This window comes from Amphiprion ocellaris, chromosome 24 (genome assembly GCF_022539595.1).
Source record: "Amphiprion ocellaris isolate individual 3 ecotype Okinawa chromosome 24, ASM2253959v1, whole genome shotgun sequence".
Taxonomy (NCBI): domain Eukaryota; kingdom Metazoa; phylum Chordata; class Actinopteri; family Pomacentridae; genus Amphiprion; species Amphiprion ocellaris.
This window is the reverse complement of record NC_072789.1, coordinates 11109924-11137856: the sequence shown is the minus strand read 5'-3', so window position 1 is coordinate 11137856 and position 27933 is coordinate 11109924. Positions and strand designations below refer to the sequence as shown.

The 27933-nt window shown below is 38.4% G+C and overlaps 2 protein-coding genes across 3 annotated transcripts; one reads left to right on the top strand and one right to left on the bottom strand.

Moving 5' to 3' along the window:
- The first annotated feature begins 7055 nt into the window (after positions 1–7055).
- On the top strand, positions 7056–12959 carry mmadhca (metabolism of cobalamin associated Da). Its single transcript, XM_023280620.2, has 8 exons — positions 7056–7161; positions 7632–7677; positions 9163–9304; positions 9561–9778; positions 10266–10371; positions 10462–10583; positions 10660–10746; positions 12258–12959. Exons 2-8 carry the CDS (start codon positions 7666–7668, stop codon positions 12474–12476), a joined length of 906 nt encoding a protein of 301 aa, XP_023136388.1. The 5' UTR covers positions 7056–7161; positions 7632–7665; the 3' UTR covers positions 12477–12959.
- Positions 12960–13115: 156 nt separating this feature from the next.
- On the bottom strand, positions 13116–27232 carry lypd6 (LY6/PLAUR domain containing 6). Of its 2 annotated transcripts, XM_023280638.3 has the most exons (5): positions 27144–27232; positions 18602–18761; positions 16573–16671; positions 16371–16501; positions 13116–16295 (listed from the first exon to the last, which is right to left on the bottom strand). In XM_023280638.3, exons 2-5 carry the CDS (start codon positions 18720–18722, stop codon positions 16119–16121), a joined length of 528 nt encoding a protein of 175 aa, XP_023136406.2. In that variant the 5' UTR covers positions 18723–18761; positions 27144–27232; the 3' UTR covers positions 13116–16118. The 2 variants fall into 2 exon arrangements, with proteins under 2 accessions (XP_023136406.2, XP_054864131.1); XM_055008156.1 differs by lacking the exon at positions 27144–27232 and having other exon boundaries at positions 18602–19016.
- Between the last annotated feature and the right edge of the window lie 701 nt (positions 27233–27933).

Here is a 27933-nt window from a genome sequence, read left to right as displayed (position 1 = left end):
CCTTCTGAGAATATTTCCAAAAGTTTCTCATCTCTTACTTGGATGGTCAGAAATAGATGTGCAATCATATTTGTATTTTTGGCTGCTACTTCAGGAGAAACTGCAGGGACTATCATGCAACACAGACTGTTATTACAGCACTTTGCAAGCCTGGTGCAGGATTGCATTCATGATATGTAAAGATATGTAAAAAGGCGTAAGTGATGAGGGCGGCACATGGCTGAGTGGTCTCATATGCAAACTATGTAGTAATTATCTTCCTGGTAATTACTACTCACCTGAATTTTAATGAAGCCTTTGCTGCGTAAAGGAGCTGTTTTACAGGTGTGACGTCAGTGTTACTGAACAAAGAGAAAGTGAACAAACAGAGATCAGAGATTCAAGAGATTTAGCAGAATATTAAAATATACCTTAAAATGCCACCAATCACCAGTCGAGCATCAGTTGGTGCTGCAGCTGCAGACCTGAGGCCTCTGTACATATACATAATTTTATGCATGCAGGGCAACAGCACACACACACACTCATACATACACAACACACACACTGCTACCTCATTAGTGACTGCAGCCCCGAGGCTCACAACTGGGAAAAGGCCTAATTGCACAGTTCAGCAGCACTGACAGTGCTCAGAGCGTTTTGGAACAGGCTTCGACAAATGAGCATCAGGTGCAAAAGCACCTACAGTAATATTCTGTTATTTTGGACCCTTTCTGTCGCTGTTGTTGCTGCCAAGTTGAGCTCTTAGTAAGTTACTCAAACTTTTCTGGAGCCTCAAAGGACACTGGAGTTCAGTAAGTTGGACTGATGGTGTGTCAGTCACTTGTTAAGTGTTTGACTGTTCTTCAGATAGGCTGATAAGTATGTGTTGTACTGTATTACTTTTGGGTCATTCACTCTTCTCTATGATGATTCAGTAACTGTGGTCTGGGGTTTATGGGTGAGAATCACCTCCAACACCAGATTATTAGTTGTCTGGGTCATTACAAATGGGATTTATTTATTTTAACCAAATTTTTATTTAAATTACATGTTTTTAACTCTCCTGTTGTACTCATTTACAGGGACCAAAAATATTGTTTCCTTGTCTGAAAAAAATCCAAAAATTCAGCAAAAAAAATCCCCAGATTTCAGAAAAATTGCAAAACCTTCAGGAAGAAAATTCCAACAATTCCTTAAAAGTTTCCCTTAAAAATTTTATTTAAAAAATCCCCCAAATTTGGCAAGAAATTCTTGTAAATATTTTCATAAAATTAGTAAAAATGTTCCCAAAAAATCCTAAAAATATCTAAAGTGATTCCATTTAAAAAAAAAAAAAAAAAAAAAAAAAAAAAAAAAAAATAATAATAATAATAATAAAATGATTCAATATATATCAGTAAAACTTCTGATGTTTTCTTTAAGGACATTCCCAAAAATTCAACCAAAACCCAGCGAATTTCGCTGGAGTTTGGTTGTGAAGGGTTGTGAAACTTGTTAAAATATGCAATCCAGACTCGAGTATCAAAACATCTCCACTTTCAGTTAAAAAAAAACATCTCCCCTTGCCTGTTAAATCCAATTAAATTAAAATAAGCAATAACCGAAGCCCATAGATTCATAAAGAAAACTAACTTCAAATGGAGTTTTGCTGTTATTTTTTTCCTTTAAATACATTTTCTTTAATCGCTCTCTCCATTGGTGGAGGGTGGGAGATAGTGGGCTGAGCCAAGACACAGTTATAATTTTCTTTGCCACCAGTAGTAGCATCTATAATAAATATGCCTTTTTTTTTTTATCCATCGCTTCCTCTGGGATGGAACCGATTATATAGAACAATGGCTCGAGTGGCAAATCAACACTTAAAGTAGATCTTATTTCTGCCTGAATCCCCTCCCAAAATGGTTTCAGTTTTGGACAGTCCCAAAATATGTGGGTGCGGTCTCTAATTTTGCTACAGTTTCTCCAGCATAAATTGTTGCTTCTTTCATCAAAGGTTGAGATTATGGAGGGTGTTTTAAAATATCTCATCTTCACTTTCCACAAATGGGATTTTCAATGAGATTTAACATCTGTATCTGGAAATTTTGCTTCAACTTCATGTCTCTATTGGCTGTCATAACATTAAACCCCAAACCATCTCCACACTTGCACTTTCTTGAGTGTCTCTGCTACCTCCTAATTATAAAATTTACTCCAACTTGCACCTGGTGCTTATTTGTTAAAATAGATTCCAAAATGCTCTGAGCGTTGTCAGTAGTGCTGAACTGTTCAGTTATTTCCCAAGTGCAAGCCTGAGGTTTACAGTCGCTAATGAGGCAGCGCTGTGTATGTGCTGTTATTCTGGATTCATATAATTATCTATGTTTCAGGAGGGGCTCATGCATTTTGCATCAGTGCCCACTGCGACCATGTTCACAAAGTTAGGTCAATCATGGAAAACACCACAAGCAACCAAATGGAAGTTGGTTTTCATGTTTCAAGCATTAACCCCCATCAAAGAAATCGGTTAATTGGGTGAGACCCTATAAATTCCAGTCATTTCAAAGATCCCACCCTGGGGAGCAGTAGATGAGACCTCCACACTGATGGTGCGGCGGGCGAGATCACAACAAAGACACATTAAATGTCCTTGACAGAAATGCTACAAACACAACCCACTGAGTTCATCCGAGTATAACTGAGACCTGGAGAGACAAGGAAATTAGAATGATAATTGTCTTTCTGCTTGAGCAAAAGCATAATTTCCTGAAGGTTATATTATTTTATCATAAATGGATACCCTCTTGGAATACAAATAAAATTAGGAGGGTTTCATACGTTTGCTGTCACATCAATATAAAATCGGAGACTTCTCCCCAAATTTTTCCACTAATTTTATGTAAATTTTCCTGGCATTTTTCCTAGAATGTTGACATCACAAGGAGCCTGGTGACAAAATGAATACATTATCAGATACAACCTTTTACAAATATGAAGTCTTGTGTCACTGAAAGTCAATGCACATACATGCATAACTCGGTTATGCAATAACAACTGTTCATCAGCATGCATAGTGGATTAATACTTGTTACAATGCTGAACCAAAATAAGAAGGTGGGGGCGGGGCAACCAAATCATTTGCTGGTGCAACCAACCAAAAAAACCAGTAGCACCAATGTTACCATTGGAAAAGTTAGTCTGGAGCCCCGTCTCATAAAACTTGCAAATAACTGTAGCTTCTGTCAACCTCTGCAAATTCGTCATCTTAAAGGATAATGCTACATGTTTGCATGCTAATGCTTTTTACATTTAGCAATGCTGTCCATTGAGCACTGTGTTCAGTAACTGGGCACTTTGTTTGCAGTTGTGACAAAGACGAAAATGGCAGACCTGAGGGATGGCGCCATAATGTGGAGATAAAAAGGATTCAGAGCCTCACACATGAGCACCCAATACGATCAAGCACACGTAAACAGGAGGTGGAGGTGGTGGGTGACCAAAACCTATAACATCACACATATGTCAAGCAAATGGGAAATAGGCCCTTAATGGCCCTCACTTTGTCATGGAGAGTGAGTTAATAGTGTGCTGACACAGGCAGGTAGCTCACAATATGTGAGGTGGGACTATGGTCTTTGACAGAGGATGAAAATGGCAATAGAAAATTGCTGATTCCAGACAAGATCCGGTGCAGCCTGACAGCGCAGCAATAAAAAGACCTCAACTGACTCATGGCTTTGTCTAGAGGTCTCAAGGCTTCGCTGCACTTAGGAATTCCTCTCACAAAACCAGACACTGCTGTCCAGGGAAAATGTTTCACAGAAACAATTAGAGCCTGATATTGCGCTATTACTTGACACTGGACACTGGAGAGTCCAAGGTGATGGCAGAGGTTTCTTACTGACCACAGCCTCTGATAGGCAGACTGAAAATACGCAATAAATCATTCTTAATTACTAGTTTTGATTTTTATTAAATTGTGTGCCTATTTTAGGCGCAGCAGATTGATACTACTTTCATGTCTCTAATGCTAAACATGAAGCTAGCTCCAGAACATGCGGTCATTTAGTTTTTTCTGGATTATAAGCAATACCAGAAAGTAGTTTTAGCTCATAGCTACCTTTAAAACTGCATATTGACATTTTTGCCCATTTAGTTCTTTGTTCTGAATGCAGTGTGTTAATGACTGAGCCTTTAGACATGCAAGCTGGCTAGCAGTTTTTGCCTGCTGGAGCATCTTACTTTACGAGCAAACATGAGCATGATATCAGTCTCCTCATGCAACTAAACACGTGTCTTTGTCACAAGAAACCATCAGTGCATTTAGTTTTTTTCATAGCTTTTTATAGGTCCTCTGGTGAAATATGACAAAATCTGCTGGGTCAAAAATCTGCATTATTCAAATTTTCTTCGTGGCATGGCCTCTTAACTGATCATTAGTGGTTACAGTTGACTACAGCTGCTGACTCCTCTGAGTCAGTCTGTGTAAGGCCCATTTGATGCACTCATTAGATTCAGCCACAAACACTTTAGATGCAGTCAGCAAAGATCTGAAGAAGCAAATCACTGAATTGAATAAGTGAGGAGAATCACTTGGAGCCACTTCAAAGCAGCTACAGATCCCAAAATTACCAGCACAAGCAATTGTTTTTTTAGTATAAGATACATGGTACAGTTGTGTTACGATACCCTAAGGCTTGACTGAAGTTTGCTGCTGATCACAGGGCAAAGGAAAGGCCTTCTGAAGCACCAAGTAAGCTATTTGGCCACAATGACCAGCAGCATGTTTGGAGGAAAACATGGCGGTGGTAGTATTATGCTGTGGAACTACTGCTTTACACAAAGTAAATGGAATATTAAAAAACAGACACAGTCGGGTGTTCCAAAAAGACACTGACTCCCAGCATACATCAAAAATGGTAAATAAATGAATGGTTAAATCAGGCTAAAATTAAGGTTTTAGACTGGTCTCCCCAAAGTGTGGACTTAAACCTCATCAATAAACTGTAGACTGATGAAGAAACAAGACTGAGTCAGAAAGACAACAAATTTAGTTGAACTGTACCAATTCTGTCTGGAGGACGTAGACGGAAACCAAAAGCATCCAGCTGAGATGGAAATTCCCAGAGGATGTTTAACTCAACATGAGCATTTCTGTATGGTTTATTTTTGACCCAGCAGTTCCAGAAAACCTATAATAAATCTGTGAAAGAACCAAAATGCCATGATTGTTTTTTTTGTGATTGGGGTGAACAGTTTTATTTACAAATTCTTTCATTATAAAAACAATTGACAGGTTAATTAATGATAGCTGCAGCTTTAATGTCATTGGACCTTTATTTAATCAAGCTTTAACACTATTACTGTTAAATTCAATTAGATTTGCAATCAGTCAGCTGCTCCTGACTGCTCTTGATTCAGCCTTTCCTTCAGTAGTCTTCTCCTCCAAATCACAACACTGTGGAGAGCCCGAGCTGAAGAATTAATTTGCTAGCTCCCTTTGGTTGCTGCCACATGTTTGTCTGTATGAGCGTGTACGTCCCACCGGGGCTCCATCTATAGTGGATGCTGTTACAAATGATCCTGTGGGAGCCTCACTGACAGCCAAGTTCTGCATGGTTCCACACGCCTCATCACCACGCTCGCATCACGTTGGTGCCACTGCCCACAGTGAGCGAAGCATGTTGGTCCCGGGGTAAACTCCCACCGCGTATCCTGTCAGCTCAGAGAAAGTGTCAATCAGTGTGTCCAAGTCAGCTAAAGGGATGTGTCGACGCCAGCAAATACGAGCCGCCCTTGTCCTTCACCACTTCTGACAGCAAATGGCACTGTTCTCGCCTGGACAATTCTTTCATTGTAGTTTTTAAACTTTATCGATCAATAGAGGGGAGTTTTACTGAGCATGTGTACTATTCCTCTACGGGTTCTCACCTGGGAGCGGCACGGTACAAACACACTCGGTCTTTATTCTAGACATTACTCAGAGGTTAGCCAAGGCAAGGCTCAAAAGTGAAAGTGCAATTAATGCACTTTTCCTGCTTTTTATTTTACATGGGGGCTCACCTGTCTGCTGAATGAAACTTATTAATGCTGATATACGTTAAATTGATCACTGACATAATGATAAATAGCATAATTGTAAAATGTGTTACATCAGAAACATATTTAGGCCTGTTTATCTCAAACAGGCTACAGTATGTGCTACATATTAGTGCAAACAGGGAAATAAATAACAGTCTGGCAAGGCAATTTAGTATAATGAAAACTTTAAATACTGTTTTAAGAAGTTCAGAAATACAAATTACACTGCTGCTTGAAGTAAAGGGCCCCAAAACAGTGCTGCTGTGGGACCCAAATCCTTGGTCCTGTTAGCTGATGGTTTGCTGCCACCTTGTGGTGATACATGGAAAAACAATTCCTGTGTTTTTTATTATTATTATTATTATTATTATTATTATTATTATTATTATTATTATTATTATGTAATAATAACTTTATTTGTACAGCATCCTTAAGAACAACGTTCACAAAGTGCTTTGACAGTTAAAATATGCAACACAGACAATCAGGCAAGATATAGGAGACAAGTCAGAGCGGTCAGTTAAAATAAACAGTAGAAATGATCATAGATTAAATGAATAATTAGCATATCATTCAAATCAAAGAAACTAGGCAGTTTGAAAATTGTAGAATAAGATTGAGGGTTAAAATAAAAAATATTTAAAAATGAGAATTAATTAGAGAGACGACATCACACCAAAGGACCAGGCAGCTAAAATTCTTTGCATTTGTAAGCTAATACGTAGACATTTGATACTTTTGTGCATTAGTAGTGTGATTCTCTACTCTTTTGTGCATTAATACCCAAGTTTTTGACAGTTGTAAAACATGAATATGCAGATTTTTAATACTTCTGTGCGTGGATATCTACATGTTTGTAGATATCTTCGTAGAAAGCAAGTTTTCATTGATTAAATAGAAGAGGGTGAACTAATTTAAAACATGGAAGAGAAATGTAGAGGGTAAAGCATTTTTTAAAAATTAATCCCAGCGCACAACAGAGGGCGCTAATGTGAAAACACCGGCCTGAAAACCTCCATACGGAAGAAGAAGACGTTACGCAAAACGCGCAGACGTCGTTTGTCCCTCGTTGCTTCCCTTCGTTGTTTTGTGAACGGTGATTATCGGCAGAGTTGACAGGTAGGAACAACGTGTACTTTTTATAATATTTCCCCTTTACCGTGTTGATGTTTTCGCTTCTTATAACGAATTTAAAGGCGTTTGTGGGTCGTGTTATGCGGCGTTTTGTCGGCTGACTTCAGAACAGGAAGTGTTTGAATACTGGCTGAAAAGGGAAAGTGACAAAGCTGCTGGTCAGCTGACCGACTTTATCAGCTAAAGCTAGCTGTTAGTTAGCTGGCTGTTCGTTTGTGTCTAACTTTTTAGGACGATTTATATCTGATAGAAGCTAACCTGAAGGACAGATATGTGGTAACGTCAGCTGCTTTGACCGCCGCTAACAAGATCCATGCAATCATTGCATCAGTCGTGTACTGTTGTCTGTAACTCTAGTTAGGTAGCGTAATACAATATAGAGCTTGTGTCAGTTCAGAGGCTTTTTGTGATATTCACTGTTGCACTAATCGTTTTCTTGTCGTTTTATCCAACAGGTTACAAGTTTAAAGGTGAAGAAGACGAACCACAATGTCCAGCAGTGTAAGTGACATAACATCAACTTTGCCTTACTTAACTGGTCAGCTGCTGACATCCCTGCTGTCTTTATGGAGAGAAACATAGTCTAAACTTAACAGAAAAAGCAGGTGTTTCATCGGGATATTCCTTATTGTCAAAAGTGATATGCAGAATAATAATTAGTAAATCTAAATATTCAGCCTTTAGTATTGTTTTCAGCTTTTTAAATGGCCACTTGCTCTGATAATCCCCCATTATGTCCCGCCTGCAATTTTGACTTGTTTTGTTTGCTCTCAAAAATGCCACAATCATTGCAAAATAGAATATATATTTTATTTGATCCTTAAAAAATAATATAGTATTAAAAAAAAAAAGACAAATTAATACCAACTGGGTTAAACCTACCCTAATGTGCTACTATTTTAGAAAAATAAAGTAGCATAGCCTGTTATAAAATGCATATATTTAAAAAGCTTGTTTTTAAAGTGCCTGAATTTCTCAGTGTTCACACGTTTGTTAATCAGCCATGTCTTATGCTGTCTCTTGAAACTGACAAAAGTGAAGCTTTCTCTGATAGCTGTAGGTAAAGTATTCCAGTTTGTGCAGCCTTTAACTGATAATGCATTCCGTGCAAAGGAGGACTTTCTAAAATTTCGCAGTCACCCCTGGTGACTGACCTTGTACTACCAATACCATTTTTCTTTTAGATAAAATCCCCCAGGGGCGGTGGGGCCATCCCATTCACAGACTTGTATATTAAACAAGCACTTTTAAATGATTTGAAACTCTCAAAGATTAGAAATTGATATTTCTTTAAGATTGCACAGTAATGAAATGACTATGGCTTTTTTAAAATTGAATTTATTTAATTGTTTATTTCACATGTTAATTCCCACAGATGTTAGCAGCACTGCAAAAAACATATGACTCTACATACCATAGATATTTTACTAGTCATGTTTTTCATTTGCTTCTTCTGCTATTTGTTCTGCGTAAACGCTGCCCTGCATCCAGCTGAAATGTCCTTGAATTTTTGCCCCATGGCTGTTGGTCTCTGAGGCACTAATGGCTTCTTAGTTGAGCCAAGGAGCGCAGAATTTTATAAATTTATTTTTGCAGAATCTGTTTAATGCCAGCAGATGGTTTTTGACAAATTATTAAATGAGATGGTTAGAATAAAATCATGTGTGAATTATCACAATTATGAGAATAAGTTTAGTTATGTTCTAAAACAAGTGGAACTACACGTCACTGTTGCATAATTCTATGACCAAAACAATGCTAAAATTATTATTTTTAATGCTTTTACAGTCTGTGGCTCTGATAAATTGTCATTTTAGGGATTTTTTTAAGCTAAATTGCTTTTCAAACCTGGGCCTCAGAGGGTTAATAGCTGTTTTTTTTTGTAACTTAAATATTCAGCAGGACTATGAAGCTGTTGGCTCCCTGTTTCATATGTCTTATTCCAAGTGTTGCTGGACATTAACAGATGGTCTTGTCCCTCTGTAGGTGCTGTGTGGTCGGAGCAGATTAGTCCTATCTAAGGCTGCTGGTCATCAAGCTTTGGCTTCTCTCAGGGTCGGCAGAACCAGAACTTTCTCTGCTGCAAGCTCAGATGAACCTTATGTAGCTGTTTCACACACGGACTCAGGTGAGTCTTGTGATAAAACTGTTCATAAAGGCTTTGATGTCAGTCAGACAGAAGCTTTTGACTCTCATATTCTTTTTGTTGTTCCTTTGTATCCACTCCTTTCTCTTGAATTGCACTTTAAATAATATATAGAGACAGGGTGATGAGTCAGACATTACATCACATGCAGGTTTCAGTAGCAAACTGATGTATTTTTAAACAGAACAGAACCTGTGGCAGCACGCACCTACAAATAATCGTTGTCGTGTCCCTCCAGGTCCAAGGACTGTGTGGCCTGATGAGAACATGGGACCGTTCGGACCTCAGGACCAGCGCTTCCAGCTGCCGGGTAACGTTGGGTTTGACTGCCACCTGGAGGGTATGGAGGTCCAAAAGAGCGCTCCGGTCCACAGGACGGTGCCGGATGTCCTGACGGCTCCAAGCAGCACAGAGCGACAGCAGTTCATTCTGGCCCAGTTTGTCAATGAGTTCCACGTATGTATTTGAATAATCACTCATGGCATTATCACTTCCAACACATACTATTTATAACTAGGGTGCAGCTGGAAAAAAATAAACGTATAAATTAGCATGCTGTATTTAATTTGGAGAAATGTAAATGTTCAACTTTGGATTTTTGCCTGTAACTCTGATTGCTGACATAAGAAAATACACAAATGTCAGTAATGTTCCAATGGTAAGGTTATTAATCTATAATTAAAAGTGTCTCTAACCATAACAAAAAGCCTTGGAACAAAAGCCTCAAGACGATCTAAAGCAGGGGTGTCAAACATGCGGCCGCAGGCCAAAACCGGCCCTCCAGAGGGTAAATTCCGGCCCGTGGGACGACTTTGTAAAGTGTAAAATTTACAGAGAAGACATTAACTGCAAATTGTAAATTTAAAATAATTTCTAGACCTTGACAAGTTGCTTTGATGATAAAGTAAAATACTATATTGCATTGCAATGCTTTGTTTAACAGGGAAAGCTGGGTCCTATATCCACGAGAGTCCACAAAGCTGAGCAATACTTTAACCAGACCGACACAGACTGCTCCATAAGTTCCTGCCCTGAGCTGTTAAAGAAAGGTGAGCATCCAGTATTAACTCACCAAAGTAAAATCGTCTTACACAGTGACTTTTTTCACTTCCCTGTAGTAACTGATGTTTGTGTGTCAGATCTGGAGGTGTTGTTCCCCACGGCGCCCACTTCCTCCATCACAGTGGTGACGGTCACGCAGAGCAGCAGTCGGTGGGAGGACGAGGCAGCCGGGCTGGATAAAGACCAGCTGCTTCACAAGGTCGGTCCCCTCAGCTTTTATTTTAAAGGTTGAAAGTGTCGAAGCAGCTGCTGACTGAAATTTCTTCCACCTGCAGTTTGTGAGCGGCGCGAAGGAGATGTGTTTCGCTCTGTGGACTGCAGGCTACTGGGCAGACTTCATTGACCCAACGACAGGAGAAGCTGTGAGTTCTTCTAGTTAGTCGTGATTTCCTTTGTGTTAACAGTGAATATCAGGGAATTTATGTATTCCAATGCTGTGACTTTATGATCATGAAGCATTGATAAGGGAACAGTGTTGAGAAACATCACCGTTTACCTGGGAATTCTCTCCATAAATAAAGTATCCTGCAGGTATTTTTTCCACTAAGTGTGAGCAGATTTTGGCAGCAGATTCTGAAAATACTGTGATATCAATTCTCAATACTTACGGAAGTCGGACAAAAGGAGACGAAAGACAACAAAAACAAGACAATATTTGAAAAATGAGACAAAAAAAAATTTTATAAAAAAGTTACAAAGTGACAAATACTGGAAATTTTTCGCTGAAAAGTCAACCATTAAAGGGAAAGCTGGAGGATGTATTTCAGTCATATGTACTATTCGCACAGGAATAGTATTACCAGGGGATCTCTGGGAATTTGTGACTGATCCCCTCATGTTTGCATTTCTTGCTGTGCATTCAGTATAACCGAAGTCTGTATTTTACTTGAATTTACTGACATTACAGCCCGGATATGATGTCAAATCTGTGCACGTCGCAACATCCGCTGTTATCACGTCCATGTGCCAAGTGGGCGGCTGCTACAAGCAAAAAATACAGACACCGGTCGTACGAATAAATATTAAACACATTAAAAGCCCATGTTGTTATGCTATTGTTAGGGTCTCGTTAGGTTTGGGCACAAAAACCACTTGGTTAGTTTTATGGAAAGCTTCTGGTCCAGGTTAAAATTATCACTTTTAACGTGGTATGTAGTCGTCATGGCAACAGTAAATGTGTCAAAGCAGCAGCGTGACTTGAGAACAGCGGGCAGTGTTGTCAGGATAACGGGCCGTCAGGGCGTTTGTATTAAGCCTGTTGAAAGATATGCTTACCACATGCTGCTATGCATGTCTTCCATCACTATATCCTCCAAAATATCCCTCTTCTTGTTGATTTCCTTTTGCCATTTCTGTGAATGCTCCATAGGCCTGTTGTGTATCGGCCGACTCTGCATTCACTCCTAAAATGCTGTCAGTAGTCTCCATAATTCAACCAGGAAAGAGGTCGTAAAAGGCGCACAATAAAAAAAAAAAAAAACATGAAATAAAATACCCCCTAATCATTGAGATGCAGATTCACACGGGACTAGTATTATCACAGGAAGTTGGAGTTTGGTAAAATACAGTAGGCAATTTGTGGCAGAATTTTTACTTTACAAATTACAGACATAGCGCATTCGCACGGGATTAAGATCACAGACATCCTCCACAACTATTACAAATCATCACTGGTCCCGAGGTAATACTAATCCTGTGTGAATAGGTTAATAGTAGAGAGAAAATGAGTAAATAGTTTTTTGTTTACCAGGGAAAAGGGTAACTAGGAAAAACACTTCATGTGCAGTATTAGTCTCTTTGAGTAAGATCACTATTCTTTGTTTTGTCTCCGAAGGCGGACGTGTAATTGTTTTTACTTTCTTTTCCACAACAGTTCTTTGCGTCTCCGTCAAGTCAGACCTCGCTGCGAACCGACGAGCAGCTCAGAGATCTGGGCTTTCACATCGAGGTGTCGGGCTCCTGCACAGTGATCCGCCACATTCTGAGGGGAACGCCTTTGTTTGTGGGGACTGTTTTCACCAACGCACCTACTCACAGCGCTGCTATCGCAAGGCTACAAGGATTTTCAAATGCACTCGATGATGAGGAATAGGCTTTTTATAATGTTATGTAGAATGAACTCCAAACAGAAGGCCTCTGTTTCTGCTTTGAAAAAGCTTGGAAGTTGATCTGATAGAGTTGGTGTGTCTGAACTTTGTCTCACTGTAACACAAAGCAGCCACACAACACCGAGTGTTATTGAGGACTTCACAGAGGAGACCTTAGAGGGTCTCATCCTGCACTATCTCTAGGAAGAAGTACACTCAGTAAAGTGGCACTTTCACAATGTGATGAATCTTTAGAAATGTTTATTTTAAGAGGGTGTTATGTGTATTTATAAAATGGTGTTGACTCGCAGGAGAGGATCCAGATTCAAACAACTCCTTAACATTTTAGCTGGAATGATATCAGGTCAGGAACTTTTCATACCAACATGTACAGTTTTGTTTCTTTTCTCTAATCTGTTGCACAGAACGTGAAGAAACAATGAACACCGTTTCTTTTGAAGCACTGCAAATAAAGTGACTAACTGGCAGTATGTTCTCCTTCACAGAAATATCACCACCTGAATGACGCTCCACCTACATGGATAAGTGACTTGCACAGTTTAACCTGCTGACAACTTTACGTAGTTAATTTTCATGATAAGTAGTTTCCTGTAGATATACATGATAAAATACAAAACAACATAAAAGTTTGCATCCTGTACGAGAACTGATCAAAATTTTGTCTAAGATACTGTGTGAAAGACAAAATCAACTAAACTAGCTGTGGAGCTGCAACATGTGACATTAGATTGGAATTAAAAAAATGCAATTAATCATTTATTATATGGGAATGTGTATTAGTGCATGTGAGATCCTCCCTTTGAAACTGTTGACCTCCACACTTAGTGTTAAACCTCCTACACTGCACTAGAAAAGTGGAAGTGGAGGTTAGCATATAGCTATTGCCTTCAAAAAAGACTTAAAAAGTGGCATTTTTAGTTTGTAAAGTTATTACTTAATTTATGTGCACTTGTTTTGAAAGTCTCTGCTGGCATTTTACATGTTTTCTCTGCTTCTTATGTCTGTTCTGCACCGGTCTGATGATCATAGAAACAGACATGAGGGTTCGGGTTAGTTGGAAATGAAAGCGTCTGTTTAGATCTAAGGTGTGGCGCTCTCGTGGATCTGAAAGGTTGCTCACAGAACCTTTTATTTAAAATATCACAGCACTGTGCAATTAAATGGCTTTCCGCTTTAACCCAATAATATTTAGAGACTTTTTAAGTCTGGAGTTTGGACACATTATCGTCTTTTGTGAGGCCAAAACTGCACCTCCCAGTTCTCAGTGAGCTGAAACAGTGACGGTTGTTTTGCACCATCTAGTGGCTGGTTGGATTTACTGCAGATTAGTTGATTCTACCTCAAACTGGAATATTCGGATGTGAAAACCATGTTTGCTTACTTCAGACTTACAGCTACTGACATAATGCTGGTTTTCTACGTCCTATAACATCAAAAAATGACTTAGACACTGTATATTTATTACATATATTATCAATTTAATATTGGCAAAATCTCCAGAAATGCACACGAGAGTGATTAAACAGGAACATAGATGCACCGATACTGTGCCAATTAAAACATGAAGCATAAATAAATTAACAAAGAACGTTATAAAACTGTCTGACAGGAGGCAGGACTCATTTTAGAGCAACTTCTGCTTGTCAATCTCTGATTTTCCTGTCATTTTTAAAGCGTAAAATATTTATAAAGATATTGTGAAATGTTAAATTGATATATTAAATACTTCCAGAGCAAATATTTTCAAAAAAGGCTCGTTGACCTACTATCGGCACATTTTTTTGCGCAGGAACTATTAAAGATAAAATGACTATTATTCCTAATAGCGGAAGAAATTTAGAATCTGCAGTATTGGAAATAATCTATGGGTCTTGTCATACCTGCTCAATCAGCTTTGAATGTTCAACAAAAATTACTTTTCTTTCATTTTTGAGACCAAGTGATTTCAATTAAGAAATATTCTGTATGTTTTGTTTGGTATTTTTAGGACATGCAGCTAAATGTGGTTCGGAAAGTATCACTAGCTGACTTCTGCATTATCAGGTTATTTGATAATGTGTGCTTAAAGATGGGATTTATCCTAATTTTGCAGATATTTTTTTTTCATATTTCCAGTAGAAGACTTTGATCTACTTGCACATTTTGAATTAATGACATGATGAGAAATAATCATGAAAATTTCTGGCATTTATCTCTAACAGTTTCTGAGATACTGTTGTTCAAACATAGCTTAAAATTTCAATGTGAGCAAAAACAAGCGAAAAGTGGTGGACGGGCAATTTAAAAAAATATTTTGGAAAGTGTTTTATATACGCCACCAGTCAAAAGCTTGGACACACTTTCTCATTTAATGCTTTTTACTTATTTGTGTTATTTTAGTTAATATTGAAGATTAACGCTTTTTTATTTACAACATAATTCCATATGTATTATTTTATAGTATTGATGTCTTCAGTATTAATCTACAATGTAGAAAATAATAAAATAAAAACCATTGAATGAGAAGGTGTGTCCAAACATTTGACTGGTAGTGTAGTCATCAAAAATGTTACAGATGCTGTCGAAAATATTCATAGTTTATATTAAAAAAGGTTTTAATGGAATCAGAAGTGGTCGAGCAGAAGAACCCTGATGATCTGAAATGTAATGTAATGGAGGAGAAGATGAAAGGAATGAGTGCCGGCGGTACAACGAAATACTAGTGTGCAACTTTTTTTTGGCCGGGCAGTGTGTTATGCATAAACTTGTGAGATGGGTATTTATATTGCTCCCAGATATCTTCACAAAATTGAATTCTTGTGAGGAATCAAAATGAATATAAATTACACTTTATACACAGGCTTACACTTCCATCCGTTATCTGCACACCTCTTAATCTTCATTAGGGTCGCATGGGGGGCTGGAGTCTATCCCAGCTGATTTAGGATGAAGCATGGACAAGTCACCAGTCTATCACAGGACGACACATAGAGACGAACGATCACTCACATTCACACCTACGCATTTTAGAATAATCACTTAACCCTCGTGTTGTCCTCATTTACGGGCACCAAAAAATGTTGTTTCCTTGTCTGAAAAAAATCAAAAAATTTAGCAAAAAAAATTCCCCAAATTGCTGAAAATTTGCTAAACCTTCAGTAAGAAAATTCCAATAATTCCTTAAGTTTCCCTTAAAATTTTTATTTTAAAAAATCCCCCAAATTTGGCAAGAAAATTCTTGAAAATATTTTCAAAAAATGAGTAAAAATCTTTCAAAAAAAATCCTAAAAATATCTGAAGTGATTCCATATATATCAGTAAAACTTTGAATATTTTCTTTCAGAACATTCACAGAAAAATCAACCAAAATCCAACAAATTTCGGTGGAATTTGGTTGATTTTTTTTTTGTGAATGTTCTTAAGAAACATTTTTAACATTTCTTTTTTCCACCAAAAAATGTTCAAAGATTTCCCAAAAATGTTGAAAATGTGGACATCAGAAGTTTCACTGTGAAAACATATTTTTTCTCCACATTTTCAAACTTCAAAATGGGTCAATTTTGACCTGCAGGACGACACGAGGGTTAAGAATCATGTATCGTCATGTATCTTCTGCTTGTTTTTGACAACAGATGCAGAGTTTCCTGTCAGACGTGTCCCGCTGTGAGGATGCTGATGACGCTGACGATGCCGACGAGCAGCGCTGCGGGTCGAAGCGTCCGTCCGGAGCTCACCAGAGGAGACGTGGAGGAGAAGACGGCGCTGCTTTCGTTTCTGGGTACGAGCACGTTGCAGATGTTCCCCTCGCAGCAGGACGAGCACACCTGAGCCGAGACACGAGAGGCACATGCTGAGAAGGAGATAATCAGAGGCGCGGCTGCAGCTGCTTCTCAACGTACCTGGCGGCCGTTTTCGGTGACGTCAGCGCAGCCGGTGAACAGACAGTCCTCTAAGGCAGCGCAGTGCTTCGTCACCGACACGCTGTCGCCATGGTGATCCATCACGTGGAGAGTGTAGCAGTATCTGGTCTCTGGGGGAAGTGGAGGAAGTGAGAACCAGGAATGTGCTGGTGAGTAGTAGTGATGATGAAAACACTCGTACCTTTTGGACAGTAAACATCTGGAGCCCAGCGGTTGCACTCGTAGTTATCTGCAGCGTCCCGACATGTGAAGCACTTGAAGCCTCCGGGATGAGGAGTAGCTGTGGACAGACAGACACACACACACACACACACACACACACACACACACACACACACACACACAGACACACACACACACGACTGTATCCACATGTTCACAGCTGATGCAAAACACAAACTCCCTGAGGAAAATGGAACACACACTGAAATATTATCCAAGCTGAAAATCAAAGTTACTGTGACTGTAGTAAAAAGTAGCAAACACAAATATTATTGATCAAAAACTAGAAGAAAAGACAGAGTTAGAAAGTGTTATTATTAGTTAGCATTATTATATTAGGAATTTAACATTTGAAGACAAACTAAAGAGACAGAATATGCTTCACTGGGTGACAAGTTGCACTCACGAAGCATAAATTAGTTATAAAATATCGATCATTTTCATTTGGTTCTTATAATCCTATCATCTCCAGACACAGTAGAAATATCTGACATTTAATTATTATGTGACTAAATGATGAACTGAAAAGTCAATGATGAGTTTTTTTGTCTCGTTTGTGTTTTGTCAATTTTTTGTCATTTTGTTTCTTGCTTTTGTCATTTTTTTGTCTCGTATGTGTCATTTGTCCATTTTTTTCTTTCTACAGTGACTTTTTTGTTCTTAAAGAAAATATTAGAAGTTTTACTGATAGATATGGAATCACTTTAGATATTTTCAGGATTTTTTTGGAAGATTTTTACTCATTTTTTGAAAATATTTACAAGAATTTTCTTGCCAAATTTGGGGTCTTTTTTAAAAATAAATATTTTAAGGGAAACTTTTAAGGAATTATTGGAATTTTCTTCCTGAAGGTTTTGCAAATTTTCAGAAATTTGGGGAATTTTTTTTTGCTGAATTTTTTTGATTTTTTTCAGACAAGGAAACAGCATTTTTGGTGCCCTTAAATGAAGACAACAGGAGGAAATAAATGTGGAAAATGCCTATGGAACTAAATCAGCAGTTCTTCCTTCTCCTTCACAGAATCCTGAAACGTGTCCTCTGCAGACGGCCTCTTCTCAGTGACTCGTTCAGCTGCAGCTCTCAGCTGGTCGTCTGGATTCATGTGATTTCTGCTACATTCCTGCAGCTCATTCCAACCTGGAGGCCTCCAGCAGGTACAACAGTAACAGGCTAACGTGTCTGTGGAGCAGCTGCTGCATGAACACGGTGGCAGGTTTCATTAGCAGCAGCTGCTCGCTCACACTATTGTCTCTTTTCTCTTTTATTTATGCTTATTCACCAGTTATTTTAATCACCTGAAGACAAGCAGAGAACGTGAAGCTGCTGCTCAGATTCACTGATGGTGGGTTTTTTTTTTTTTTTTTTTTTTTTTTTTTTTGGCAAGATGTGGACAATGCCACTGTTTACATCCTCAACAGATAGTTTCAGGTCCCAGACGGCAGGTCTAAATAATAATCAGTCTCTGCTCCGACACACGGATCACACCAGGAGCGGTCCAGCGTTCCCATTGGCTGGAGTCATAACTGAGCTGGGAATCAGGCTGGGACAGCTACAGGTCTCAGGGTCAGCCAGTTTCAGCCACAGGACAAAGACTGCTGCTCTCACACAAAAAAAAACTACTCCTTCACTTTAGATGTTCCCACATCTTTTGTCTCATGATCCTGTTGGAAGCTTTTATTTAGAGATTTGGTGGAGAAAAAAAAGGGAATCATTGCTACTTTGTTGAAATTCTTTGGAGGTTTGAGCTACTGTAGTATCTCCAAATATCTGCTAGAGGGCGATAGAGAAGCCACGGATGAAGCAGAATTTATACTGAAGTCAAAAATGAGCCCACATTCAACTTAAATTTGGTCTTTTTCTTGATTTATAACATTATAGTTTCGTTTTGCTGCACAGAAGACATTTCTAAGTTGCCTCTTTTTTAAACCTAATAACAGAACTAAGCTGAAAGTTAATGGATCACCAAAGATGGAGGGTTTTTTTCTTACTTGAGGGATGCAGCAGAACGATGTCCTTCATGGTGAAATCTCGTGACTGGACAGTTTTCAGCCGGTTAGCGATGGAGGTCAGCAGCAGGATCCAGGCCACCGTCGGCCAGGACTCCATCATCAGCCCTAAATGTCTTCATGCACTTCGACCTGTCGGACACTGAGGGAGGAAAGGGCTCATTTTAGATAAGTTCTACCTCTTATTCTTCATCCCTCTCATGAAACTACCAGTGCAGTGAAACTAGACTCTAAACATGGCTTCAGTGATCAGCTGTTTGCTGCTCCCGCTGTGAGCTGCTTCATTAACTAAATGTCAAAGGAACCCGACGAATCAGCCTGGATTTAAAAACCTGCATTATTAACACTGTCACTTCTAACATGAACATGAGTAATGCTTTCATTACTTCCCCCTTCTTTGTCCTCTGGGAATTCAGTCCCTGTTTGCCAAATATTTTTTTTATTTTTTTATTTTCCTGTCATGCAGTGGGTCATTTATTGATTAAACTGAGTCAGCAGGTGTTTTGGCTTTTATCAAGGAGGTAAATCTGCAGCTATTTGACTTTAAATCAGCTCCCGGACTGAACTGATCCACTGATTCACCTGGTCATCAAAAAAATATCATTTAATTTCACTGAAAAATACCTCAACCAGTCAGTTAGAACTGAGGAGGCTTCTTGACTTGAAGGTGAAACATCTTCAAGACCCAACAAAGATTGAGAAAACCTTTGGAGAGAACAGATATTTGACTGTTACAGTGACTTTGTTGAGGAATTTAAGAAATGCTTCAAGGCATTTCTGCAACTATTTCCATGTTTTTGCAGCAGGAAACACTTTGTCGTTCATTCCAGACTCCAAAGGAAGATTTGTCAGTGACAAACATAAAAAAGTCCTCAACGTGAGTGTCTCTCTATGAGCTCGAGGCTGAACCAAATTCTAAAAATCCAGCAGCTTTATTCTTAAAATTGTGCAAAGGTCATATTGTGAAGTATCGTTTTAGGTAAAATGCGAGTACTTCAAAGAGTCAGGCCCAGCACACGATTAGAAATTTAAAAAAGCAAAATTTTTCTATGGAGTTTGATATGATTGATTTATTTGAATTCCGTGAGACGTCTGAAAGAATCGGGCTGAACTCTCTAATAAATGCTCTTCTTGGATCCACTGAGACGTCAGTCAATGAATTAACCACCAGATGACCTGGTTTCCCCCAGAATCCAGATTGGAGTTCAGATGCCTCTGACACTGTTTTATATCTTATCCTCAGGCTCTGTGGGGCTGTGTGGCAGTAAATGATTGTTTTCTTTACATTATGAACGCTCCAGTAAAACGCAGACAGAATACCCGTACAGGAAACCACTGCAGCCACAGCACACCGACAGTTATTCTACGTATCAGAAGCACATGTGCATTTAAAAGCAGAGTAAAATAGAACAAGATGCACTGAAGTACACGACAATATAAAAACAAGAAAAACACTCAGAGAGCACAGTATTCCGCCAAGGCTGCTCAGTCATTGTATCATTTCTGAAAATGAAATCTTGAAAAAAATTAGTGGCAGAATTCACAGCAATATAGAATGTGTCCATTTAATATAGATGTACCCACAAACAAAATGACCTTGTGCTGAGCACAGGCGTGTGTTATGCATGTGTACGTTATGTACGGATACCGAATCTCATGACCTAAATATGTAGCAGGAGGCGGAAATTGATGGGACTCAGAAACACCCCCACTGTTTAAGCAATTGTTCCTTGTATCATTTCCCAATAAGTCCTGATAAGTCTGCAGCTGTGGATTTGTCGTAGGATCCCAATCATGTGATCATCAGCAAACAGCTGACGTAGTGTTCACTTGTTGTCATAGTTACAGTGACGTTGTGTCACTATCTCACAATGATACAGAAATCTTTAACAAATCCATGGATCCAGACTTTAAGCCGCATCACTGCCAAAATCTAATCACTTGGTCCTTGTGTCATTTCTGACCTTCCCTGAAAATTTTGTCGAAATCCGTTAATTTTTGAGTAATGTTGCTAACAGACAGACAGACAGATGGACAAATGTACGCTGATCATCACATAACTCCACCAAGGAGGTGGAGTTGTGTGATGATCGACATTGGTTTGTCAAAAGTTGTGAAATGTTACAAAAGGTTTAACCGGGATTCTGAAATATGTTGGCTTTTCAAAATAAAATGTGCTTCTATAAATTAAACCTCATCTATAGCGAGACATCAACAACTGGTAGAAGCTTCATCAGTGCATTCAACATTTACTCAGACAATTTCTAGTTGTCATTGCAGTTTGCAACAAAAATGATCAAACAACTGAAAAATAAAGATAAGAATTGAATGAAAAGAAAGAAATTGGTAAAATAAGTGAACCCAGTTCAGCTGACTGCTCTGTATAGAGACATCTGGACTATAATGAGCAGAAAACAACCAGAAATTACACATTTACAGACAGTCAACGTGATTTTTATAGAAAACAGTTTGAATGTTTACAGTTTTTAAGTTTAAAAAATCCAAATTTTCATGATTCCAACTTCTCCAGTGTAAATACTTGCTGCTTTATTCATTTTCTCTGATACTAAACGAAGCATCTTTTGGTTTCTGTGTTTTGTGAGAGACTTTCATCACCATTTCCATAACGAACAGTCAGTTAATTGAGAAAATGAATTGCTGTGGCTTCAGCCTCGGGGGGCCTCCCTCTGAACTCAGCAGCTGAGGAACAACGTATGTGAAGTGGACACTCAAACTGCAGTATTAAAATCATTCAGGGCTCCTCCACAGAGTCTGTTCAGCTGCGAGAAACTATTGAACGCGACACAAAACCCCAACTTGTGACAATACAGCGACACTGTTGGCCTCAACGGCAAACCTGAGGTCTGGAAAGCAGTTTTAATTCTGATGTGAGGGGCTCAGAGCGCCTCTAGTCCTAGCGGCTGCATTCATGGAGCTCTTCAGAACGACGGGCTACTGTATGCTTCATAATGATCCGCTGCCGGCTCAAAGGAGAACTGAGCTTGAGCCGCCTGATGGATGCTCGGCGTCGCCTGCAGCAGAGTCTGAGAGCAGAGCAGGGATTAACTACAATAGAGACGTGGAGGCTGCAATCGGCACCGAGCGACTCCTGAAAGAACGTGAAGGAGGGCAGCTTTCACTACAGAAAGTCTGCAGATTGTGTGAAAAGTCGAGAAAAACGGATTTATTCATGCATCCGGGTGCTGCTGTTGCAATATCAGGAAAATGCTGCTTTTTATTTTATGATTCGCAAAGAAATCGTAGCGCAAGTTTAACAGATATTTTCAATGTGACATGAGTCACACATGATTGGGAATTTTTTTTTGTTAAGTTCTTTTCAAATCTAAAAATTGTTGCTGCCGTCTTCAACCAACACGTTTCCCTGAATCTGGAGAACACGCTTTGTGGGCCGTCTTGTCTCTGTAGCATCATACAGCTTCATTCATAGAGGCACAGTGTGTTGTAACAGGTTTTTGCGTTATGAGAAAATTTGGATTTTGCACTTGTTTGTGTAGTACGTTGATTAATTGTTGGGCCTTTGCTGTCATTTCAGATGTGGTTATAATGCAGCCATGTGATAAAATTGCATTGCTGCAGTGCTATAAAATAAACTAAAATCATCAGGAATTGCCAGTGTATCACTTCACATGTATTATTTATGACAGAAAAATACTGGTAAAGTCTTCACAGTACCAATATTATCATGATATCTATAGAAGGAATTATTTACTTCTACTTTTCTTTTCTACATTCAAAAATATTTATTTTATTTAAGAATGCTTCTAGCTGAATTTAAACATATTTCTAGTGTTAGGAAAAAAAAACAAGAAAGATCTGGAACAGTCACAATAACTGCCAAATATTATTTTATTTTTAGCTAGTAAGAAAAAGTATATTTTAATATATTTAATGTTTATTTCTTTAAAAATATTTTTGTAGCTTTTATCTGGCTTTAAACATGATTCCAGTGTTCCATAAAATATCATATTTATTTTTATTTATTTAACTTATTTTTTAAATTATTAATTAATATTTATTTAATTTAAGAATGCAGCCTTTATCTGAATTTGTATGTGTTTCTAATGGTCAATAACTTTTAAAAACCAATTTATTTTTTACTGTCTTTTAATAATATATAACTACATCAATATACATTTATTATTTTTTTATATTTATATTATTTACATGTAGAATTTGCATATTTCTAACTTTCAATTACAAATACAATTGAAATACAATTGAATAGGTGTGAAATGTCGTCTTTTTTACACTTCTGATAGTGTTTCATGTGTTAAAGCTCCATCTCATGTTGATTTAATATTATGTATGTATTCGCAATTGAACTAAAGTAGAATTTTAATGAGTGTTACTTCTACACAAATATATTGATCTGCTTCTCCAGGACAGCAGCTTTTGTTTCCTCTTTCTGATGCTCCTAATATGAAAGGAAGCCCATTAAACGTGTGCTTAGAGGAGAATATGTGGAGCACATGAGAGCAGGATTACTGATGGACCAGAAAGAGAAACAGAAAAGGCTTTAGACGCCCCGAGGCCCTGCAGACTCTCTATGAATTCTAACGTTACAAACGGCAGCTCTGCTCCCACTGAGCCACTCACGCTTCCACCAGTGAAAAAACAACATCAAGTGATCCGGTGAGAGAGATGCTGAGACGGAATAAAATCCGAAAAGAGCTTTAATTCCTCGGATGAAGCCTAATTGCTCCACGCTGGTCCTGAGTGTCAAAAGAACACTTGATCAGACCACCAGAGTCGTCTTTGAAGCTCAGCAGCTCGCTTCTATCGGCCCGACTCACGAGGCAGCAGCTTAACTCCTGTCATGCTGCTGCTTTTGTTCCTCCTCTCAGCGCTCAGGTCAGAGTTCCAGGACGGCAAGTAGGAAATGACAGTAAACAGCTGAGTTCTTGTGTCTCCACTGTCAGATGTTGGTGAAACGTTCCACCTGGGTTCACTGAGTCACTACATGACCGCTGCTTGTTTATGAGGTTCTTGCTGAGCTCATCGCCCCGTAAAACGTTGGACGTCTAAACAGCTTTGTTTAAATTAAAGGTCAGAGCATAGCAGCGGATCCAAAGGAGTTACTGCAGATTAGAATTACGGCTGAAAAAACCTCAAAAGTTGTGAATAAACTGACTTCAAATGACAAATGAAATCCTGACAAGTTCATGTACTCTGTGTTGTATCATCAGATCACTGGTTTATGTCCTTATTTTTGAAAGAAAAGCATTTTTTTCAATGAAGATAACATTAAATGAATCAGAAATACAGTCTAGACATTGTTAATGTGGTAAATGACTATTCTAGCTGGAAATTTTTAATGGAATATCTCCATAGGGGTACAGAGGAACATTTCCAGCAACCATCACTTCTGTGTTCTAATGCTACATTGTGTTAGCTAATGGTGTTGAAAGGCTAACTGATGATTAGAAAACCCTTGTGCTCTCACATATTCAGATGCTTCTCCGAGATATATATATATATATATATATATATATATATATATATATATATATATATATATATATATATATATATATATATATATATATATATATATACATATATATATACATACACACACCCTCACTACAAAAACCAATCCAATATGATGTAGTTGTTGCAAAAAGGAACATTTTATCCCTCTGGAAAAACGCAGATGTCCCCTCATTTAAGACTTGGTTATCACCAACTTGCTAAGTATGGAAAAGATCAGATATTCTGGTTCTTTCTTGATAGAATGTGGCAACCTTTTTTTGTCTTATTTATCTAAAACTACCTGATTCTTGTGGTACAGTTCTGTGTTTTTATCTCTGGAAAGTACGACTGTATTGACTAATGTTATATAATTCCAATAATTTTTCTTTAAAATTCCTGTTGCTACTTCTTTATATTTTTAAATTTTTTATCTTTTATTCTTTCAGGCTGTATGTGTTCACTGTTATTTGTTGTATCCTCGATTGTTTTTTTTTTTGTAGTAAAACCTATAAATAAAATATGGAAAAAAGGAGGAAAAACATGAGGTCAAACAAGAAAAAAAGAAAACTCTTGTGCAATTATGTTAGCACATGAATAAAAGTGCGAGTTTAACATGAAATTGTCTGGGTGACCCCAAACTTTTGAACCATAGTGTGTGTCCAACTAACAAAACTATATTGAGTTAGAGGAATTAATCTTATTTTAAATGACTGATTACATAATAATTGGTAGAATAAACACACATTTTTGAGTTCTTAAGTGCCTAAAATCCTAAGTTTCCGAGCCAATTTTATTAATTTATGACAACTTAAAATCAATCAAAGCAGAAATGTAAGTTTAAATTACAAACATTGTTAAGTTGACATTATTACGTCAACACAACTCATCAAAACAGTGTTTGCACCTTAAGAGATTTAACTACTGAATGTTTATCCTGCAGCCGTGCATTTAATAAAGAGGTGCTAACTTGTCTTGTGTAGTCGATTCAAGTTAAAACTGTAAGTTAAGCAAATGTAATGTGAGCAGCTGGATTTGAACTGAACCTAAATACCTTTTGTTTCCTTCGCTGTGCTCTGCTGGGTGCCCTAATAAACAGCTGGGACCCACTCATTCATCATCATATCTCTCTCATACATCACTCTGCGGTGTGTTAAATGAGCTGTCATCTGTCTGCGTGCTGTCGGCAAAACAGGCTCGTTTAGACTCACATGAGACGCCACTGTAATGTCGGTAATGGATCTTTTGCTGCGCAAAGCATTGTGGGTAAAGAGAGGAAAAGCAAGAAGGCTTGAATTCAGATGTAGCAGGACCTCTGTATTTTTGGTGTAACATACTATGTATTGGGACGTACTAAATCTAATTTGGTGAGCTCGAGCACACCAGCTCACCTCCAGCTCTGACATATAAACAGGGTTTCTGCAGAAATCAGCCAGTCAAATTTGATGCTTTTTAATGCCATTTTAATGCTATACTGTAAAAATTTTAATGCCACGATCGTGAACTCAACAAATTACACAGGTTTGGTTTTTGTAAAAGATGTTTTTTATATGAAAACTGTCGCTACATTTCACTGTTTCTGAATCCGGAAACCACCTCTGACCACCCACGGACTGCAGTCATTCTCTGAAATCCATGTTTTCTAGCCATTTTTGCTGGAATTTGCATTTCCCCATTACCCAGCTCTCCTCCACCTTGTCCAGCCTGCCGGCCACTTTAAAAACATGCAATTTTTGGCAATTGTACCTGACCGGCCAGAATTATCGCAATGCTTCGGCATGTTTACGCAGATGCACATATCTGACGAATCGCAGTCTATAATTATATATTATTATTGTCAAATATTTTTCTTCGTTTAAGGCCTTAATTTTCGCAAAATCAACCTAATGACTATTCATGCTTTTTAAATGCCCTGCAGAAACCCTGATAAAACTAGTCGGCATAGAGAGATAGTGGCACGGCGTCACTGTAACTATGACAACAAGTGAACACTACATCAGCTGCCTGCTGATGATCACATGATTGTGATCCTATTACAAATCAACTGCTGTGGACTTATCTGGACTTATCCATCGCAAATGATACAAGGAACAATTGATTAAATTGTGGGGGTGTTTCTGAGTCCCATCAATTCCCGCCGCCCGCTACATATTTAGGTCACGAGATTCGGTATCCGTACATAATGTACACATGCATAACAGTGTAAGGTCATTGTGTTTGTGGGTACATCTATATTAAATGGACACACTCTGTGTTGCCGTAGTTTCTGATCATTAATAACTAATAATCAAATGCTGCATTTCTGCCACATGCCATATGGGGGAATGAACAGCCTTGGCGGAGTGCTGCTCTCTGAATGCTTTTCTAGTTTTAAGGCTGTCATCAGTTCACTGCGGTTTTAAGCTAGAAATACTCATCTGAGGAACCGACTGCTTATTTCACTCAGCAAGTAAACAACATACAAGGTAAAAATCTTTTTTTTTTTTTTTTTTTTTAACCAAATATCCGCTCAGAAGAACTCATTTTATGGGTTCTTAAAAGGTCAGAAAATAAAGAATTTTAAACTATATGAATTTCAGATGAACAAAAACATGCATGTTTACATGAACTTATGATTATACTACTTCTTGATGTGTTTTACAGTAGAGTAAATGAGACCTCAGTGCTGTATTAAGTAGAATAACAAGTAGATAAATCTGACATCAGTGCAGTTTTTGAGTAGATGTACTTCTTTATGGTTAATGCTGAATTAAAACGGGTCGCAAAGTCTCCATAGAAAACAACAATAAACACAATCTGCGCAGTAAAGTGCATCTGCATAACTTCATCATGAACTCCACACCTTCCAAACTGCTCTGATCTGATGAACCGAAAATTTATTCTCAACCCTATGGCGTTAAACCAAACAGATTCCAGATCAGCACCAGAATTAGTTTCACTTTTTACAGCCTGGAGTCGTTTAAACTGTCGCTGATGTGCGACTATTAAAAACCTCTAAAACTAGTTTTACAACAGAGTCTGAGAGGAAACTCACCGGCTTCAGCCCTCCAGGAACCCGCAGGAGCCTCGACTGATGAGAACCAGAGAGTCTGAAGGTCTGGAGGAGGAGGAGGAGGGCGCTGCCGCGTCACGACCGCGTCATCACCACGGACTTGGCAGGAGGTTGTGAGTTTGTTTTTGTTTTTAACGTGCAATATTTATTTTATTTAAGAATGATTCCAGCTGAATTTAAACGTGTTCCCCGTGTTACAAAAAATTAAACAACAACAGAAAGATCCGGAACAGTCACAATAACTGCCAAATGTTATTTTATGTTTTAGCTAGTAAGAATTAGTATATTTTAATATAATATTTATTGCTTTAAAAATGTTTTTGTAGCTTTTGTCTGGCTTTAAACATGTTTCCAGTGCTCAACACAATCATCATCCTTATTGATCACACACAAAGGGATCTAAGACTTAAAACATTCACGGCCCGTCTCTCTGACTGTGTCTGTGTTACATGAGCAGTGTGCAATTTCGTGCGGTGCTGCTGAAAGCTTTTTCCATCCTGCACCGGCCATCTGTCCAGATATTATCGCACATCTGTGTGCATATGCTACTTAAATTCCTCTGTTTGACAGGAGTCTGAAGGGTCTGAAGAGTTGCTATCTTGTTCCCTGCTTGTCCAACAAGAGATCACATATCCAGGCAGGTCAGAGGCTGCAGCCTGTCATTGATGAGCTAGCAGCATAGCATGTCTTTCACTCAAGGAATGTGAATAAGCAAGCAGTTAGTGGGGAATGTCCCGCTCAGTTTGTCTGCAGAGATAAGGTGAGCAAGAAA

What these genes read in the sequence shown, in the direction of transcription:
- lypd6 (XM_023280638.3), bottom strand. Translation starts at nt 18,722, where the DNA reads ATGATGGAGTCCTGGCCGACGGTGGCCTGGATCCTGCTGCTGACCTCC. An exon ending in CGTTCTGCTGCATCCCTCAA is followed by an intron (nt 16,672 to 18,601) that starts GTAAGAAAAAAA and finishes GTCTGTCCACAG; the next exon opens with CTACTCCTCATCCCGGAGGC. An exon ending in TCACCGAAAACGGCCGCCAG is followed by an intron (nt 16,296 to 16,370) that starts GTACGTTGAGAA and finishes GTCTCGGCTCAG; the next exon opens with GTGTGCTCGTCCTGCTGCGA.
- mmadhca (XM_023280620.2), top strand. An exon ending in AAGACCAGCTGCTTCACAAG is followed by an intron (nt 10,584 to 10,659) that starts GTCGGTCCCCTC and finishes TTCCACCTGCAG; the next exon opens with TTTGTGAGCGGCGCGAAGGA. An exon ending in ACCCAACGACAGGAGAAGCT is followed by an intron (nt 10,747 to 12,257) that starts GTGAGTTCTTCT and finishes TTTCCACAACAG; the next exon opens with TTCTTTGCGTCTCCGTCAAG.